The sequence below is a fragment of the Lactuca serriola genome, chromosome 5, assembly GCF_051521515.1.
Source record: "Lactuca serriola cultivar US96UC23 chromosome 5, Lser_US96UC23_V15, whole genome shotgun sequence".
Classification (NCBI taxonomy): Eukaryota; Viridiplantae; Streptophyta; class Magnoliopsida; order Asterales; family Asteraceae; genus Lactuca; species Lactuca serriola.
In genome coordinates, this window is record NC_136412.1 from 293231757 (window position 1) to 293251614 (window position 19858).

The following is a 19858-nucleotide window of genomic DNA, read 5'->3' on the forward strand; positions in this document are numbered from 1 at the left end:
ATTGTTAACCCAAAATTTTAAATTAAGGTTAGGATCCATATTTTCAATTCAAATTCTGAAAAGGGGTGTCGTAATCAAATTTGAATCTATTTTAGGTAGGTAAGCAATTACCAGTTTCAATCAAATGAAACTCCTAGATCTTTTGAGATTCATTGAACTATTCAATGGCATGTTTAATCTTGATTATGCTCTCACTTTGTGACTGGGATGCCGAGGATCACAAATGAGATGTGAATAACCATGCAAATTAGCTTGGTACTCTCGATGTCATTTATCACCCAATCAATGTGCCGGTTAACCACACACGCTCCATTGATCAATGATAATTTACGAGACACCCATTGCCAACAATATTAGTCCTATATTAGTGTGTCGGTTAACCACACACACTCCACTAACGACCAATAAGGTGCAATGTGCAATTTCATGGGTTAGCATCAAATTCACATTTTTCCTAAAGTAACTAAGAATGGGATAGAAATGGTTTAGTTACTTTATGACATTATACTTTTAATGAGGGTTAAATTTCCTATCAAACACGTTCGGCTAACGACCTTCCACTAGTCAAGAGTGCGGTGTGTAAGAATGGATACCCAATGGCGGTCAATTTACAGGTCGCTTCCTTAAACACCCCTTATGGACCAACTTCATGAATGAGGCCCTAACGGTAACACTGAATTTTCTCGTTTATATATATATATATATATATATATATATATATATATATATATATATATATATATATATAAACGAGAAAATTCAGTGTTACCGTTAGGGCCTCATTCATGAAGTTGGTCCATATATATATATATATATATATATATATATATATATATATAAATTTTATAATACTATAAGGGTGTATTTTAAACTTTTAAGATACTAGGGGTTTAATCTTTTAATATATTAAACTTTTAATTTGATTAAATTTAAACCCTTTATAGATTTATTAATTATATTTTAAATAAACACTTAATTAAATTATTAATAAGATTCATAAGGATGTACTTTAAACCTTTTAAAATACCAGGGTTCTTAAATTTAAGACTTCAAAATTAAACTATTTAATTAAATTTTAAATTGTAAAACCATAGGGTGTATTTTTAAAACTATTCAAAAATACTAGATCAAATTTTAAATAATTAAATTAATAAATCAATTTTGTCTTTATCTAAAAATTTGACCAAATCGTTTATTTTGATAAGGATATACCATTACCTTTTTAGAAAATTCAATTTTAAGCAATGAAAACGAATTAAGGTAATTATCCTAATCAAATCAAGATATGAAAATCAAAAAATCAGGGATCTGACGAGTCAACTCGTCGAGCTCTGGGCAGTGAACTCGTCGAATTGGACCAACTCGTCAAGTTCTATGAACAGATTGACGAATATGTTCCCTCCTCTTTTGTACAATTCACATATGCATCAAATTCAACTGAAAAACATCCTAGGCTCTGATACCACTGATGAGTTTTGATCATAACTACAACCTATGTGTTCATGCAACCCTAATTGCTTTGGATCTATGTTTTTCACTAGTTGAACATGCAAATTAAATACTAACAAAAAACCCTAGATTTAACATATATAAATAGAAATCTGCATAAAATTAAGGTTTAGAAGTTTACCTCACTTGTTATGTAGCAATAACAAGAAACCTTGTAGATCCTTGACTCTTGAAAGCTTAGTGCCTCAAATGTGACACCTTTAATGGCTTACAAACACCACTAGCAAGAGGATGAGAGGAGAGAGAAGGGATTCCCATAGAAATTTGACTAGGGTTCACAAATGCAAGCATTGGCCGAAAATCATAGGTGGTGGGGTCTTTATATAGTTGTGGGCTACTAGGGTTTTCTAGAGGAAACCCTAATTTCCTGCTTAAGGCTTAAGCAGCTCATGGACTCCTCATCTAGAGGCCTTGGACGAAACTTATAGGACCTCCCTATAGTTTTCGTCCATTCCCATCTAAGGAGTCCAATAGCCCAGTTTCACAACTATCAATGCTTTGCAAAACAACCCATGTTCCTTTAATCAGTTCATTTAATCCCAAAGTTAATTCCAAATTAATTTCTGATTAAATACTAATTAGATAACATGATTTATAATTAATATATTATATTCATAATACATTAATAAATCAATTTATTAGTCTAAATAATAAATTCAACCTCTTTCTAAAAAAGTCATCATGTCAAGTTGCTAGAGTGAAGGCAACCCAAAAGGACCATGCTACTATCAAATCCAGTAAATATTAATTATAGTTATGGGCTTAGACACCTAATCCAACATGATTTTTATTATATCAGGCTTTAGGTTGCCTACCTAGGTTGCTATTACTTGAATAGATTTAAGGTTTGTTGTCGACCTTGATTTAGAAGCTTTATGTGTTCAGATTCTAAACATATAACTAATATGTTAGAACTGACATATAACTTTTCGGGGTGATAAGGATGATTATGTGTCTAAACATAACTAAAATTTTCCATATTAGAAGAAACTCACGTTCTTGTACACTTAACGTCTGGTTTGGTGTACAGAATGTCATGGTAAGAACACATAGCGGGCTGAGAAATGATAAGGGGAATCAGCAGACTGAACCAGCAACGGAACCAATCACAATAGCAGGTAGTATAAGTCATACCAACAGCGGAACCAATCACAATGGCAGGAATTCAAGCTATAATTCGGGCAATGCTAGTTGATCAAATGGAGGAGATCATACAACTATTCCAAGGGAATAAGACGGTTCTCACTGCACCAGTTGAAGAACTAGTGATAAATAAAGCTCAATCTGAAGAAGGAAACTACAATAAGACTGTAAATCAAGCTAAACCACGAAGGGTTAGGAGAAACATAACCAAAGAATAGATTGACAGAAATGGATGCAAGTGTGTGATTCAAGAACAAGAAAACCATGTGTGTGATTCAAGAACAAGAACAAACGATTATGTGGGTGTGTGCGTGTGTAAGCACACACGCTTAGGAAATCGTCTCTAAATCTTCACTATGTCATCAGATCCCTTCTGATAGAAAACATCGTAGCCACCACCGTATTTTGATTTGGATAACAGAGGGTTTGATGCTTTTAATTGATGGTTTTTTTATGGATTTGGAGAAAAGAGGGTTGGAGGATTTTGAGAACATGTGATTTGGATTTGAAGACATGCATGTTTTCTTTGTGCTTGGTTTTGATTTGTCCCTTTTTTTTGTCCGTTCAGTGATGATTATGGTCGATGGTGGTATGTTGGTTAGTGACATGGTGGTTGATTGCAATCATGGTGGTATATGGCAATGACGATAGTGGATGTGTGTGGGATGAATGATGATATTTTAGAGTAAAATATCTTTTTTCTTCTTTTTTTTTAATCTAATAAATAATAAATGAATTAAAAGAAATTATATAATAGTTTTTTCAAAGAGAGTCCAAAATCATTTAAAAAATCCAAATATGGATTTAATGTACCATCAAAAAAATTTGGACCATAACGATATATCTAATTTTGTCTTCTTAACATGAAAAAAATCATTAACAACCCAACAATAAAGAATGCTTTTTTAATTCCCCGCCATAAAAGAACAATAGAAACAATAAAAAAGCTTTTTGAGTTTGATTATTTTTTTTAGGAAAATGACTCAAAGAGGTAACTATGTTTCAAAATCATTCAAAAAACACCATCCAAGTTTGGTATGTTCAAAAAACACCATCCAAGTAAACTTTTTGTACAAAAAAAACCAACAAACTATATACTTTGTTCAAATATTACCCACCGGTAACTGGTTCTTACAGGTTAAATGATAACTTGACTTAACTATTATGACATGGCATAATAATGATTGACAAAACAATAAATGATATATTCCTCCTTTAAAAACCGATTTAGGGTTTCTTCATGAACGAATGACTTCTTCTTCTCCTATGATTTCTCTTCTTCTTCTAAAGTGATGATATCGAACTCAAGTCCAAAACCCTAACTCTTAACTTAAGGAAAAAATGGATCCTTTATCCCTGCCTCAATGGGCCTCCCTCCCCCTAAGGCCTAAATCCATAAAAAGCCCAAAAGGGCATCCAAGCCCAACTACAAGGCATCTAAGGCCTAATATGGACCAAGAACCCCCAACATGGCCTTAAGCCCAAAAAATGACATGCTGCAATCAGGTGGGCCCGATACCTAACTTAAACAAGTCCATTCATATGCCCAGCATATGCTGAAGCCTCTGTGATCTGGATTTTATGGAAGTATGCCCGGCGTACTCCTACGTATGCCCATCGTACTCGGCTAGGCTCAAGAACCGCCAATCTTCCGAAGACCATAACTTCTTCATTCTAAGTCCAATTCCGTTCTTTATATCCACGTGAAGGAAACGATAAGCTCTACAATACTATCAACTCTCCCTTGCCATAAAACTTTTCTAACATAAATCCAAACTTCATAAAGGCTCAAACTGATACTTACTGATATGCCCTTGGGCTCAAACACAAACCGAACACTCGGTCCCTACAACCTACATTATCCATCACCAAATGGGGGTTACAGACAGCACGACTTGTTACGAACGAATATAAATTTGAATATATCGTACACAAGTATCGAAACCATATCCTAGGAAACATGCAAAAGTAATGGTATGAAACAATAAAATAACAAGGAAAGGACAAGAGACGTGCCTGTCTGTAGACCGGATAATAAATAAAGGACCGGTCAAGACTATAAACTCTTCTAACAATGAGAAGCCTATAAATACCCAAAATTAGATTTCGATTTCGTTTCCGAAGGCCATAACCCTCGGTTGGACCTTGGAATAACGAAATCTGATTTAGTATTAAGGTAACACTAAGAATTGCAATCTGAAGGCCATAACCCTCGGTATGTCTGTATGATGCCTAAATTAGCTCTCGTAGATATAAAGAATGACGAAATCACACTTAGAATGAAGAAGTTATGGCCTTCGGATGATTGGCGTTTCTTGACCTTAGCCGAGTACGTTGGGCGTATGCTAGGAGTACGTCGGGCGTACTGGCTCGACATCCAAATCCCAGAGGCTTCAACATATGATAGGACTATGCACAGACTTGTTTAAGTTAGGCCTCGGACCCACCTGATTGTAGCATGTCATTTTTTGGGCTTAGCCATGTTGGGGGTTCTTGGGCCATATTAGGCCTTAGATGCCTTGTAGTTGGGCTTGGATGCCTTTTTGGGCTTTTTATGGATTTGGGCCTTAGGGGGAGGGAGGCCCATTGAGGCAGGGGTAAAGGAGCCCTTTTTGCCTTAAGTTATGAGTTACGGTTTTGGACTTGAGTTCGAGATCATCACTTTAGAAGAAGAAGAGCAATCATAGGAGAAAAGAAGTCATTCGTTCATGAAGAAACCCTAAATCGGTTTTTAAAGGAGGAATATATCATTTATTATTTTGTCAATCATTATTATGTCGTGTCATAATAGTTAAGCTAAGTTATCATTTAACCTGTAAGAACCAGATACCGATGGGTAATATTTGAACAAAGTATATAGTTTGTTGGTGTTTTTTGTACAAAAAGTTTACTTGGATGATATTTTTTGAACATACCAAACTTAGATGGTGTTTTTTGAACGATTTTGAAACATAGTTGCCTCTTTGAGTCATTTTCCTATTGTTTTTTTTTCTTTTACTTATTTTTTACCGGTAATTGTCGGTTATCAAATGTCAAATTTGAACAAAGAATGTACTTCGTTGGTGTTTTTTGTACAAATACTTTACTTAGATGGTGTTTTTTGGACACACCAAACTTGAATGGTATTTTTTGAACGGTTTTGAAACGTTCTTACCCATTCAAGTCATTTTCCCATTTTTATTTTATTTGTTTACCCATACAAGTCATTTTCCCATTTTTATTTTATTTTAAAAAAGCTCATCTTTTATTTTATTTTAAAAAAGCTCATCTTTTATTTTATTTTAAAAAAGCTCATCCAATATCCAATAGCTTAAGTATCTTTTTTTTCAAAGAGAAAGCTCCTCCAATAGCTTAAGCTTTTTCATTCTTGAAGAACTTTACCTAAGCCTTTTTTTCATTCAACTTTTTGGTTTGAAAAAAAAAATAGCTTGAAAAAGTCTCATAAAGAGCAACTATATATATTGTGGATGCTGTTACGATTGTTTAGCCGAACATGTCACAAACAAAACCGCCATTACACTGTGCCTTTACAATTTGCATATTTCCTTTCGTTCTGCATCATTTCGACAAAGAACAAGTAAACTACACATCAAAACTACCTTTATAACACTTTATTATATCTACAAGATCCTAAACAGCTAGACACACAACAAAACAAAACCCCAAAACTATGTACCCATTTGTTTCTTCATCTACGCCTATCATTGATCGCCAGTATGTAAAAAAAAAAAATCCACTCACAAATGTTATACCAACGGATCAGATTTTGGGATTAGTTCTTCCCATTCTTGGAGAAAAGTTTCCGAATGTTCCTTACCCGACTCATCTCCAAATATCAATTCATCCTCCATTAGTTTCTCCCACAATATGAAGTTCTCAGAATTGTAATTTGAACATTTCACTCCAGATCTCTGATCACTAGTCTTTTGATCTTGAAACGTTGCTGATTCATCAGAAGACAACACAGTGTGCATGTCAGGTTCAATCATATTCCATACTTGTTGAACTCGGTCGAGTTCTTCGGTGCTTAGCATGTTCTCAAGCTTCCGTTTTTTGCACATTTCAACACTATCCAGTTCTTGTTTTTGAACGAGATGCTGCAAAAGCTGAACAAAAATCGGATTTCTGAAGGCTTTCGACATGAAAACCATCAACTGTTGTTGCTTGAACTCCATTCTTTGCATACGTTCTTGGACCATCTGTAAATGCTTGTTAGTGGTCTCTTGTTGCTGTTTCATTTTCAAGATTTCTTGTCTGAGTGCTGTTCTATCTTTTCTCAAAATTTTGAGCTCGGATTCGATTGTTGAGTTCGTTTGGGGTTCGAGTTCGGGTTGTTTTTGTATGGTTTGTGTTTGATTTGTCCTCCTTTTGATGTCTCTCAACAAATGCTTCTTACCCTTTTGGAATAACTCGTTTGCAAACTCCCATCTATCTGGGTCGATTTTCTTGAACCTCTATAACATTTGAGCAATAATCAAGTCAAAATATGTTGAATTTAACTTTAAATCAACCAACATCCAGAGTCAAGATTGCAAAGTAAACTTCATAAATTTCGAAAATTGAGCTTAAACCCTTTAAGAACTTGGCACCATGTGTCGAGAAATGCATAAAAGAGGAAAAAGATGAAGAGGGAATAAGGATTACTTACATAAGTGTTGAGTTGACGAACAAAACTAGAGAAATTATTGTGTTTGAATCTTCGTGGCAAAAGATCAGTAGAAAACTTATGAGGATCCCAAAGAATGAAGCTTTTGTTGGAATCACTCCACGATATGATCGAATCTGTTCTTGGGTCATCCACCATTTCAAATGTTTTCTTCAGAAACGGCGGTGGTCCACCGTCTCTCAGCCCCTCGATCGGCCTCGCGACCCACACCGGAGATTTCGACAAACACCCACCACCAAGAAGATCATCTTGATCATCATAAACCAACATGGGTTCCTCTTTGATTTTCAGTTTACCTTCTGATAAATCTCCACCCAAACCCACCATGGGTTCTTCTATGATTTTTACGAAATCTTGACCACCACCACCACCACCGTCGCCGGTGTCCATTTCAACCTGAATGGTTTCTTTACCTTCTTCCATGAAAACACAAAAAGTGTCTGTGTGTGTGTTTTTGAGCAAAAGGATAGAGTTTTATTTTGTTATGGGTGGGTGTGATTGTTGATATAAGAAGGATGGTTGCCGGTGGTTAGCGGTGGTGAGGAAGAAAGGAGGCTGAGAGAGAGGTGTCGAAAGGCTCATGGAGGTGTTGCCATTTGTATAGGGTAAATTTAAGACATGTATGTGTTGCTTGGGCCTACTTAATCCATGTCCCCTTCACTTTTTATATGATATACACTTTAGACCCCTCATAAATTCAAGAAGATAATGACATGTTTTGGAAAAGTGGATGGAATTTTCTAATATTCATTTTCTTAAATCAACTTGCAAATATAATCGTCAAGACTTGGATAACATTGTAAACACAAATATAGCACATGTTATCATATCATGTTTTGGAATATTGGATGTAATTTTCTAGACTCTATCTAATTACTTTTTATTTAGCTTACAAAATAAAATTTCTAAGAATTTATTATTTATATCTCCGGTTAAGAACGATATAACACATGTTATTACAAACCTTGCTAGTTGAACTTCCTTTCTCTCGACTATTTTTGTTAAACTTATATAGAAATCCAAACAAATTTAGTAGGACTAAACTTGCTTACCTGATTTTTCCAGAGGATACCAGATTTTTCCAGAAGGTAGGTATCGAGCCGGGATAGAACCAAAGGATACCAGGTTTTTCCAGAAGGTAGGTATCGAGCCGTGATGGAACCAAAGGATACCAGATTTTTTCAAGGAGCAGTTTTAGGACCGAAGACCGGACCGAAATATAAATGGTAAATGTATAAGTTTTAGAGCTAAATGTACACAATGTTAAACAAAAATCATTTATAAACAACAAAAACCTTTTGTAAATAATAAAAACCATTCGTGAAAAAAGAAATCACTAGTCTACCCTAATAAATGAAAATGACTTTGCCACATGTCATCTTTTTATTTATTTGGACACATGGCATTTTGTAGAATTTTTAAATTTTATATTTTCCATTTGTCATTTTATTGTATTTTTCATTTTATTAAATTAAAATTTCACATTTAATAGGTAAGGTAATATATATGTAAGGTATTTATTAAAAATGATGTATATATGTAATATATTCAATACATTAAAGCCTCATTAATTTTAATAATTTAAAAAAAATTTTATTTTTCTTACAAATTCAAAAATTTCAAATTGTTAAAATTTTATATTTATTTTTTTTAAATAAACTCATGTAATACATGGGTCTCATACCTAGTAAACAATAAAAATCAAGTTGCAAAACGGAGCAACTCGTAATCATCCGTAGCTAATTTTCCTTTTTTATTTTTTATTTTTATTATATATATATATTTTTTTTACGTTTTATAGCATATTACTACTTCAATCTTTATAGAAAACCAATAAACTTTATATTTTGGGGTAATTACTAATCTAGCCAAATTAAGGAAGTGATTATCAATTTTTAGCCAAAAATTAGTAAATGTCCAAATATAGCCCACGAAACCGTAGGTTTCTAAAATCGTCTACTGTTTCGTGTTTTGTATAATTTTTTTTTCATTTGTAAGCTACAAAACCGTAGGTTTTGGAAAACCGTAGGTTTCCTCTCGGGTTAGCTACGGTATCCCAAACCATAGCCTACGGTTTTGGGGGAAAATACGTTTTTTTTTATTTAAATCTACTGTTTTTGGGGTTTTGTCTACTGTTTTGTGAAAAAACTTACGGTTTTAATTTTTTTTATAAGATGTACTAGTCGACACTGTACAAACTGTGCATTTGGCACTTGTACAACGTAGGTTTCGTATGAAACCTATGGTTTTATATTTCTTTTTTTTCAATTTTATTCAAAAAAAAAAAATTAACCTCATATACAAAACCTACTCCTAATCACAAACACAGTAAAATTTAGATGAAAATTAGACAAACTGAGTTGTTCTTCGGGTGTTACTTTGAGAGAAAAAAGTAGCCAAACCAAAGAAAATAATAGGAAAAATTACTAATCTGAATTTTTTTTCGGCCTAAAACAGTAGTCAACGGCGTTGACCATAATCAACCATAAGTTGACTACTATTTTGTGGGCGATATTTGGCTAAGTGGTATTTTTGGCTATTTTTTGATAAGTAATTAAGAAAAAATGCTAGATTTGTAATTACCCCTTATATTTTTTACATATAAAAGAAAAACTCTTTTTTTTTTTAAATTATTACATACTAGATACCACTGTGTTATCGTCCTTTAAAATATTATCAATGTCATCTACGTACAATAGAATTCTTTGATCTTCTTACACAATCTTGGGTGCAAACCAAAGTTTCGACTATCGATGTTGACAAGCCTGTTTGATATGGATCTAATAAACGAGCGCCTGTGGTAAACGTTGACTTAGATGCCATGGTCCAAATTTGTATTGTCAAAATATCTTACAACAAATATATATATATATATATATATATATATATATATATATATATATATATATAATAAAAGTCAGAAAATTAATAAAAAAACTCAAAATAAAAAAAAAATAACTACAAATTAATAAAAGTTTACGTTTGGCAACAATTGGGAACTACATGACATTTTACCATTTTAAAAATGTCAAAGTTTGTAGTGAAAACAAGTTTTGAATTATTTAAGTATCTGTTTAACTTCGTTTACATTGTAACCGAGTTGTTTTCCTCATGTAGAAATTCACCCCAAATTTTCTTCAAAAATGTGTCAACAACTTTGACCTAATAGAAGCTCCGTTTTATTCATAATTTTTTCAAAAAATCTACCACTAGTTTGCAAATATCAAGATCTGATCAACACTTTGGCACTAGGTCTAGATCACAAAATAAAAAACATCCTCAATTTCTTACTTAAACAAAAAAAAAATTGATTCCAAAGCTATTTTCAATATGTCCTAAGTCAAGTTCCACCTTTTTGGACAAACACCATATAAAAACTTTTTTGATCCCATATTACAATATTTCATGCATTTTTTAAATTTCGTGATTATGTGTGTAAATTGTCTAATGTCTAAGGGTCTTTAGCACACACACATATTATGTTAATTATTCTTTTTTTAGCACAATGACCCACATATACTCTAGTTTAATCCTAAATTACTTTTAGTTACACTTTTGTCCCTGAAGAGACTTGAACTCTCAACCTCATCGGTCATGCACCTAACTTGAATGTGTTTGTCACCATCATACAAATTTGGCTACTTTTTGACAAAAAACAATTAAAGTGCTTCATCATTAGATGATATGTTGTCTACTGTTATAGTCATAACATCATTAATACCCTAACCAGTCATAACATCATTAATACCCTAACCGTGTATGCATTCTAATAAATCACGCCCCACATCATCCCAATGTGGTTTTTAATGAGTCTAAAATTATTAATACATTTGTACATCGCCTAATTTTCATTTATAAAGTGTGTTGTACTAACCATGTAAATGATCATTTGACACAAAGATGTCAAATTATTTATAGTCAAATGAACCGTATTTGTTGGACTACTCAAGTAAGCTAATAATTTATTTTTTTAACTTAATCTAGTATTTACCAACACCAGCTACTAACTTTATGATGTGATGGCAAACTAAATTTCTCACTCAATGCCTTAGTATATTCAACAAAATCTTTATTTTAAACGAGTTTGAAATGAAGGTTGATTTCCTCAAGAACAATGCTTCCTTGCCCAAACTTCCATGCTTCCTTCACTTAATAACACCATAAGAGCATAAATGAGCACCAAAATGGACTTAGGAAAGAGGATGATGAACTCCAAAGATTTCAAAAGAGGCAAGAATTTCATTTGGAACGTTCAAAGGGTGTTGAAGGCTAAAAATAACAAAACCCTAGGGATTAATGATCTTAAATAACACTATAAGAGCATAAATGATCCATGCTTCCTTCAAGTAATAACACCATAAGAGCATAAATGAGCACCAAAATGGACTTAGGTAAGAGGATGATGAACTCCAAAGACTTCAAAAGAGGCAAGAATTTCATTTGGAACGTTCAAAGGGTGATGAAGGCTAAAAATAACAAAACCTTAGGGATTAATGATCTTAAATAGACCCAAATCCTTAGTTGTGATACATCAGTTCAACGAGCCATTAAGCCACAACTCTTACATGAGTTGTGATACCTTAAGCACACCGTGTCAGTTATTTTTTTTATTTTTAAAATGAACTTAAAACTTTTTTTAACTTAAATTTTGTATGTTTTTTTATGGCTTATCACTTTGCATGAAACAATTTTTAAATGAGCATGCCCCATAATGAAAACATCACTCCCCAAACCTATAAGAAAAGAATCCTTTATTAGATCCACATATACGTGTTTCCGTTATATCGATTCATAACTTAAAATGTCGGCCAAAATATTGATTTTTCTTTTGAATGAATTAGTAAAAAAATTCACATGTGTCTCTATTTTGGAAAATCTTCCAAAGGAAAAATGCCACAAATGTAAAACTAAAATCATGAAACTTACCTAATTAACTAGGGTTTGGACCGTCCGCGTGATGTTGTGGAAGCCCTAGTATGTTCAAAAACGCAGATCGACACCATACATATCACGGGGATGATTAAACCATATAATGTGGAGCACAAAAATATCAAAATAAAATTTGGATACAAATAATTATGTACGGAGGAGACGGATGAAAATAAGATTTGAAATTGTATCCTAAAGAAATTGATAAAAAAAGATTATTTAAAAAATATGTAAGGGATCAAAGTGTAACTTTAAAATATAATAGAGGATCAAATCGAAATGTATAAAATACCAATAAATTAACTTTAAAATTATGAGGGATGAAAACTGTTAAATAAAAATTAATTAAGAGGAAAAATTATAAATATGAAAATCTTCTATGACCGGAACCTAAATGGCTATTTCCAGAAAACTATTGTTTTACATTTACTAATGCATGTTTGACAATATATAACATGATTTGGTTTTAGTAAACTTGAATTTGAAAATAGAAAAAAGAAACATAAATCGTGGCAACATCATAGAAAAAAAAGGAAAAAAAACAAACAATCGACGGATAAAAATAAAAGTTAAGATAAATAGTGATACACCTCACAAACCGATTTTGGTAATTAATAGTATATATATAATGCAACACCCAAGTCTTAAAATGAACCAAAAACGAAATAAAAAGACGAAACGAGAGTTAAAACTTGTATTAGACAAGGGACTGGAAGTAATATTTTTAATATCAGAAGGACTTATTATGTCATTATTGCAAATAAATTTTGTAGTGACCTGGCAAGCAACGTGGCTCAAGTCGAAGCTTTTATTTCTGTGACTTACATTATTTCATTTTCGTGCAAAAGCCTTCACACATGCGGCAAAAGCAAAACCAAACAATACATATCGATAATATACTTGGTTATTGACTTATTGTCACTATTATATATACTATACATTTTACACTACATATCAATAATATATCATTGTCACTAGCATATATACTATACATTTTACACTACATATCAATAATATATCGGGTCATTGTAACTTTTATAATTTATTATTGAGAAATCTTAATAAAATTCTAAAGTTTTGGTCCAACTTACGTTTTAGTTCTAAATTAATTTTTGTTTACGAAAAATTCTTAAAAATCGGTAAAAGTTTGCATTTTGACTATTTTTACCGATTGAAACTAGTGACAAATTAATTTGAAATTATTTTGTAAACTAATCCAAAGTATTGAGATTTTTCTGCAAACAAAAATATTATGATTTTTCTGTAAACAAAAACTTTGTTATCATTATTATTATTATTATTATTATTATTATTATTATTATTATTATTATTGTTGTTGTTGTTGTTAAAAATGTAAATAAGTATACTATTTTTTTAATTTTTTATTATTAATATTGTTAGTAATATATATAAACACATTTAAAAGAATATTAATAAAAAAATTTAAGGATGAAGGTGGAGGGAATAGTGATTGTATGATTATATATGATCATTTCATATTTGTAACTATTCTTTTCAATTCAGAATATTAACATTTTATTGTTTTAAATTCAGAATATTAACCTTTAACAATTTAAAAAAGTTGTATATTTTTAAAATTATTTATAAATAGTGATTTTGCGTTATGGACTATCAATATTATCATTAAATTATCTATTCTTTTCTTTTCGTTCTCTAAGCGGACATTTCTTATATATATATATATTCTTGAATCGAGTTTGGGTCTGTAACTAGGATAAGATCAAGATTAGGACTACTACCACATGTATTAGTGTGTGGGCGTGTGCTATGTTTGTATGTGTTGTGTGTAAGTAGTTAGAATTTTGTCCTTTTCATTACTTTATTATTATGGTTTTTTGAAAACATAGCAGATCTAATGTCATAAAGCAAAAAATGTAATATTACTTTTTAGTAAATAAGATATTGTAATTAATACTTTTGAATTTTGATATAGGCTATTTATGTAAATGTTCGCAATGGATCTGTTGGATTTGAAAAAAAAAACAACATTTTAGCTTAAACAAATTTATATACAAAATGAGAAATATTTCTACCTTAAACTATTTATAAACAGTTTTACAAATATGCAACTTCTTTTAAATCGTTAAATGTCAATATTATGAATTAAAAACAATAATAACAAATATGAAATTACCAAATACAAAGTGAGAATATACAAGCAGACATTCATGATTTCAATGTTTAAAGCATCACCACCCCCTCCACCTTCACCCTTAAAAAATATTTTTAATATTTTTTTTTTCATTTAAACATATTTATATGTATTATTAACAATATTAATAATAACGAATTTAAAAAATAGTATATTTATTTACATTTTTAATAAATAATAGTAAAAATGATGATGATGATGATGATGATGATAATAATAATAAAGTTTTTGTTTGCAGAAAAGTCATAATATTTTTGTAACACCCTATTTTTACTACTTTCATAGATGATAATTACAAGCAGTTATTATGAAATACAAAGTAGAAATACATTACTTTTTAATCCTCATCATTATGTAGAAAACATCAACATGACTTTCGTGTGTGTGTGTCTATATATATATATATATATATATATATATATATATATATATATATATGTATAGAGAGAGAGAGAGAGAGAGAAAGAACGTGTAAATTCGACTTCGTATGAAGAAGTTATGTTTCTTTGACGTTTCGCAATTAAACCAACATGGTCATGCGAGTCGTAAAATACGAATCGAAGATATATTACTTATTAGCCTTAGTTATCTAAACAAGAGTCATAGTAGTCGTCAAAGCATATAGAGAACGTCCAAATCTGACTTCAACTGAGAAAATTATGATTTTTAGCAGTTATAGCGTAACAGTGTGCAACATAGAAACCGAATTGGAGATCGGTCGATTGCTAGGAAAAACGATCTAAACGAGAGTAGAATATCTCCTTCATACCTATCCGTCATTATAAAGACAGTTGAGAATATATATTGTATGAGAGAGTTATGATTTTTACACAAACTTTAACAGTCTAAGCCTGTAAATGTAACACCCGGTTCTAGGTATGGTATTATTTTCAAGTACATATGACAATCTTCTTTGGCAACCATGATGTGGTGGAGCCTCACCACGACGTAGCATTGAATTTTGGGCCTCGGGATTTAATGAGTCACCAAGACGTGGTGATTGTGCCACGACGTAGTAGTAGCTGTTAGAGAAAACCCTAGATTTTAAGGGTTGAGCCTTATTTAAAGATCCTTAGCCCCCTTCTAGCCTCTTCCCATCAGCCTCCATCTCTCAAAATCGTTCCTTGAAAACCCTAGAGCCATTTTGTGATTTTTAGCCTTAAAAGTGTGAGTTTTTGGTGCTTGTGAAGGAAGAAGGTGGTGGAATACCTCATTGGGAATCCAAGGTAAAGAAGATCCAGGAGTTCACCTTCCTCTAGCATCTCAAGGAGGTATAAAGTCTTCATATTGATGAGTTTATGAGTAAATCTATGGATATTTCCCTTTCTTTCTCTAGATCTTATTGCCTCGGGTTGTTAGTCTTCATAAAGCTTGCACCTTTACGAGTCTCTAGGCCATTTGGAACATTTGGCTCTTTGGATCTAGTCTAGAATTGAGTTTGAGGGTCATGCATGAAATCTTGGCCTTTTTGCTAATAAGAGTTCAAGACATGCATTGGACATGCATGTTTGAAAAACACTGACTTTTATGGTGTTAGAGAGTCTCTTGTAGCTTTGGTCAAGTAACCCCATGGATTGGACAATTATTGGCGAAGGCATGTAGTGCTTTAGACTTTAAAAGTCAAGATTTATGCATTTATAGGGTTCCATTGGATAAAGTTGGAAACTTTATCCATATAGAACCTATCTTGGACCATATCTGAATTTAAGACCTTTTGGAATCAGATGAGGTGGCTGAATGCAGTAAGTTGCTGAAATCAACATAACCACGACGCAACAAGGTCACCACGACGTGGTACAAGGGTACCACAATGTGGCATCCGAGCTGAGTTGACTTTTATTGACCTTTTGCTCTTTTGGCTAAGTTTGATCTTAATGGTACTTTGGGTATTTTGGAAATTTGATGGAAATTGGTCACTTGGTGGTTGTAGGCTTTGAGTAGAGAGTTAAGATTCGGAGTCAGACCTTGTCAGATCTATGCAGCTTGTGATGTGAGTTTTCCTCACTATACTTATGTGTCGAAGGCACCAAGGGTGACCCTTTGGATTGTTATCCTGGTTTATCGTGTGATTGAGTATTGTGGTGATCTGTTAGATCTGTATCCTGCTAGATAGGATGATGTTATGCTTAGTGATCTGTTAGATCTGCCTGTTATCTGTTCTAGCTATATGTTTTCCAGTAACATGTGTTGATGTAGTGAGGTTGGGTTGAGACTGTGTTGCTTTGTGTTGCTAGTCAACAAACCCGGTAATGTTTATATTGGTACATTATATGTATGCTTATTTGTTATGAAAATGCCAATATGGTTTGTGTATGTATGTGTGTGGTTGGGTTGAGTTGGACCTACTTTGTGCTGAAGGCCAACAGACCAAGGGCGGCCCGGATAGACTAAAGGCCTACGTGGCGGACCAGTTAGGCCGAAGGCCCTGAGAACGGACCAGATAGGCTGAAGGACCGGTGAGGCGGTCCAGACACGCTGAAGGTTCTGTGAGCGGTCCAAACAGGCTGAAGGTCTGGTGAGGCGGTCCAAACATGTTGAAGGCTTTGTATGCATGTTGTTATTTGTATTTGTTATCAGTTTGGTTGTTGGTACCTTGGGGGAACTCACTAAGCTTTGTGCTTATAGTTTTGGTTTATGGTTTCAGAAACTTCAATGTATCTTGTCAGGGTGAAGGCGTGACCATACACATTCTCGTGTTTTTGGATTAATGATTTTTGGGATGCTCTGATATTGACAAAGTTTTGAAAACTATGTGAAAATGATTCTGATTTTTAAACATTGTTTTGGGAACAATGGTTTTTGTAAACACTTGTTTTGAAAAGTTTAAATTTTCTGAATTTTTATGGATGTTACAAGTTGGTATCAGAGCCTTGGTTTAAGTGAATTGGAGGAACACTCGTGTGAATCTATTCTCAAACTAAGGCAAAAGATTTTTTAAATGGTTTTCAAAATATGTAAGGAGGATGCGATGTCTATGATCAGTCGGAGCCAGTAAGTAGACCTCAAAATACCATATTGTTATTTGATATTGTGATTTGTTAGAACAACATGCTAGTGCTAGGCTAGGGATCTTCAAGAACTGCATGATAGAATTGCCAGATTGTATGATACCTGATAACCCAGGATTCCTCTTTATATGAAATTGACATCATTACTGAAGTTGCTTAGCGTATGCATCATAGCTGTACATAATTAAGATTTTATAGCCTGAGAATGTTTGGTTTGGCCTTAATTCCTGTTCTTGTTTGATGAAGGGCTTAGGGTAGGATCATGTATTCAACTGTCTATAGGATCCGTTGTTATGTATGGCTAGCATACACGAGTGTTGCAGGGTTGGTGGAACTTTCATGAGTGGGTGTAGTGTTTAGCAGGTCAGCGCGAGTAATGATTAGCCACTCTGGGGAGAGTGAGAATAGGGTTAAGGTGTACCCGTGGTGTGGGTAGTTGAAGATCGAGGATTTCGTATGAGGATCTGTCCGATTTTATTGCATTTTAGTGTCAGTCGACTCCTCTGCACGAATGTTGCTTGCTTTGTGCTTTGCGGAACTCATGGTAATGTGAGTTAGCTATTGGGTGAATATGTCAAGTCAAAAGTGGAAAAGGTTGGATAATCTCAAAGTAATGGATTTGACTCTAATGCGCAACTCTCGTTTGGGTCCAACCGTTGTAGGGATGAGTATGTTACTTGAAGGGTTATCGGAGCTTTGTTGCATGTGATTGTATTCATGTGATAGCTAATTGACATTGTGAGGAGTTCTTCAACAGCTGATGGCAGAGAAGTGTGGAACCTTAGGATAGCAGTTGTTTCACTGTTGCGCAGGTTTCAGGAGTATTTTGTGACTAGGTCTTAGAGGACCCGCGATGATTCTTAAGGAAGTATGGATAGGTGTGTAAGGTAGTATTGGGCCCATACTACTGGAAGCATAGGATCCATACTCGATTCAATGAAGATTTCGGAGATTCTAAGGACTGGTTAAACAAGATATCATGGTTGGATGCCATGGTTCGAGGCAGTGGTTCCGTATATGTCGGTCTTTTGGCATGGGCTGCCCAGGAAAGGATGGGTTTTGTGTTTGTTCAGGACTTTGTGGTGATATTGATGTGGGTTGAGTGGTTCAGACCAGGATGAGTATGTTGGTTGAAGGTCTCGGAGGTTTGGTTAGAGGTCGTGCCTTGGGCCTTGAGGCACAAGAAGGAAGCGGTTGATATGATCGGTTTGGAATTGCATTTGGAACTTAAGTGGCAGGTTTTCGAATTAGATTTTCGTTATTGGTGGCAAGGACCTTGGCCTTCAGTTTTTCCAAATTAGAAGGAGTGGATAGGCTTGTGACCTCCCGAGTTAGGTTGGATTCTCAGCTTGAGGTATGTTGGTCGCAATAGTTGGGAACAACATGTCAGTGCTGGTGTGCATAAGTGGTTTGATGTGGCACAAGTATCTTAGCAATGTGAGCAAGGGTTGTGTCCTTGGGAGATGGGAAAGCCAGGTGTCGGATTGTTGTGTGGGTGGCAAGCAAGGGGTGTATGTTTGGTTTGTACAATCGGTATTTTCCTATGTTTTGTATGTGGTCATTATGGGAAATTCAGAGGTTTTTAGCTGAAATTTAGGTTTTTATTGGGGTTCGTTTTATTTGTATCTGGAGAACCATTATGTGGATGATATCCATTTCATGGTCAAGTATGGTTGTACCTGGTTGGGCTGTTTGGGTTATGTTTTGGTTTCACCACCAGTGGGCGGTAGTTCAAGTTCTAAATAGGGGATAATTGGGATTCTTAGGTGGAGCGTCAGTCATTGAGGGTTCTGTTAGTTTGTTGTTTGGTTTGCTTCTTTCAGATTTGTTGGGTAGATGTTGATCGGTGAACCCTTTCCAAAAGCGGGTATGTTCAGCTCCAGGTGGGTCGCGGTTCTCTGGCTTAGGTCTCAAGGTGTCCTAGACCATTGGTCGTTGACTTCGTCTTTCAGCGGGAATTATCTAAACGATTCAAGTAGTGACAGTTTAGAGTAAGGAATGTGTCACCTACCCTCCCGTGCAGTTTATTTATGTTCCCTTGGTCTCTACGTATATTTACCCTCAATGATGAAGTGGATTTTTGAATTCGTAGCAGACTCAGATTTTGGTAACTTATAGGATCATCTTAGAGGACTTCTTGAGCTAGTGGTGTAGTGATGGAATCCGTTCAGTTATAAACAAGTATGGGGTCTTGTTTGAACTATCATGAGGATATTTTATGTTTTGAGTAAGGTGGCCTTTTCGATTATCTTTGGTGTTTCTTTTCTCTTCGGATAAGATTATGGGTTCTTAAGTATGTGTATGGGGGTACTCCTTGTGAGCTGGGCTAGAGGGCATTGGGGATCTTGGTTCAAATTATGTGCATGGTTCTCTTGGGTTACAACTTCTGATTTAGATCAAGATTGCAATCGTTATCCTATCTGCGGATCG

General features: G+C 33.9%; 1 protein-coding gene across 1 annotated transcript; it reads right to left on the reverse strand.

Moving 5' to 3' along the window:
- Positions 1 to 6131: 6131 nt before the first annotated feature.
- LOC145054663 (heat stress transcription factor A-7a-like) lies at positions 6132 to 7924 on the reverse strand. The gene is made up of 2 exons (XM_079002896.1): positions 7301 to 7924; positions 6132 to 7106 (listed from the first exon to the last, which is right to left on the reverse strand). The coding sequence occupies exons 1-2, from the start codon at positions 7739 to 7741 to the stop codon at positions 6399 to 6401; spliced, it is 1149 nt and encodes a 382-aa protein (XP_078859022.1). The 5' UTR covers positions 7742 to 7924; the 3' UTR covers positions 6132 to 6398.
- Between the last annotated feature and the right edge of the window lie 11934 nt (positions 7925 to 19858).

Coding starts and splice junctions, on each gene's coding strand:
- LOC145054663 (XM_079002896.1), bottom strand. CDS start 7,741: ATGGAAGAAGGTAAAGAAACCATTCAGGTTGAAATGGACACCGGCGAC. Junction 7,107..7,300: donor TTCGTCAACTCAACACTTAT/GTAAGTAATCCT, acceptor CAAATGTTATAG/AGGTTCAAGAAAATCGACCC.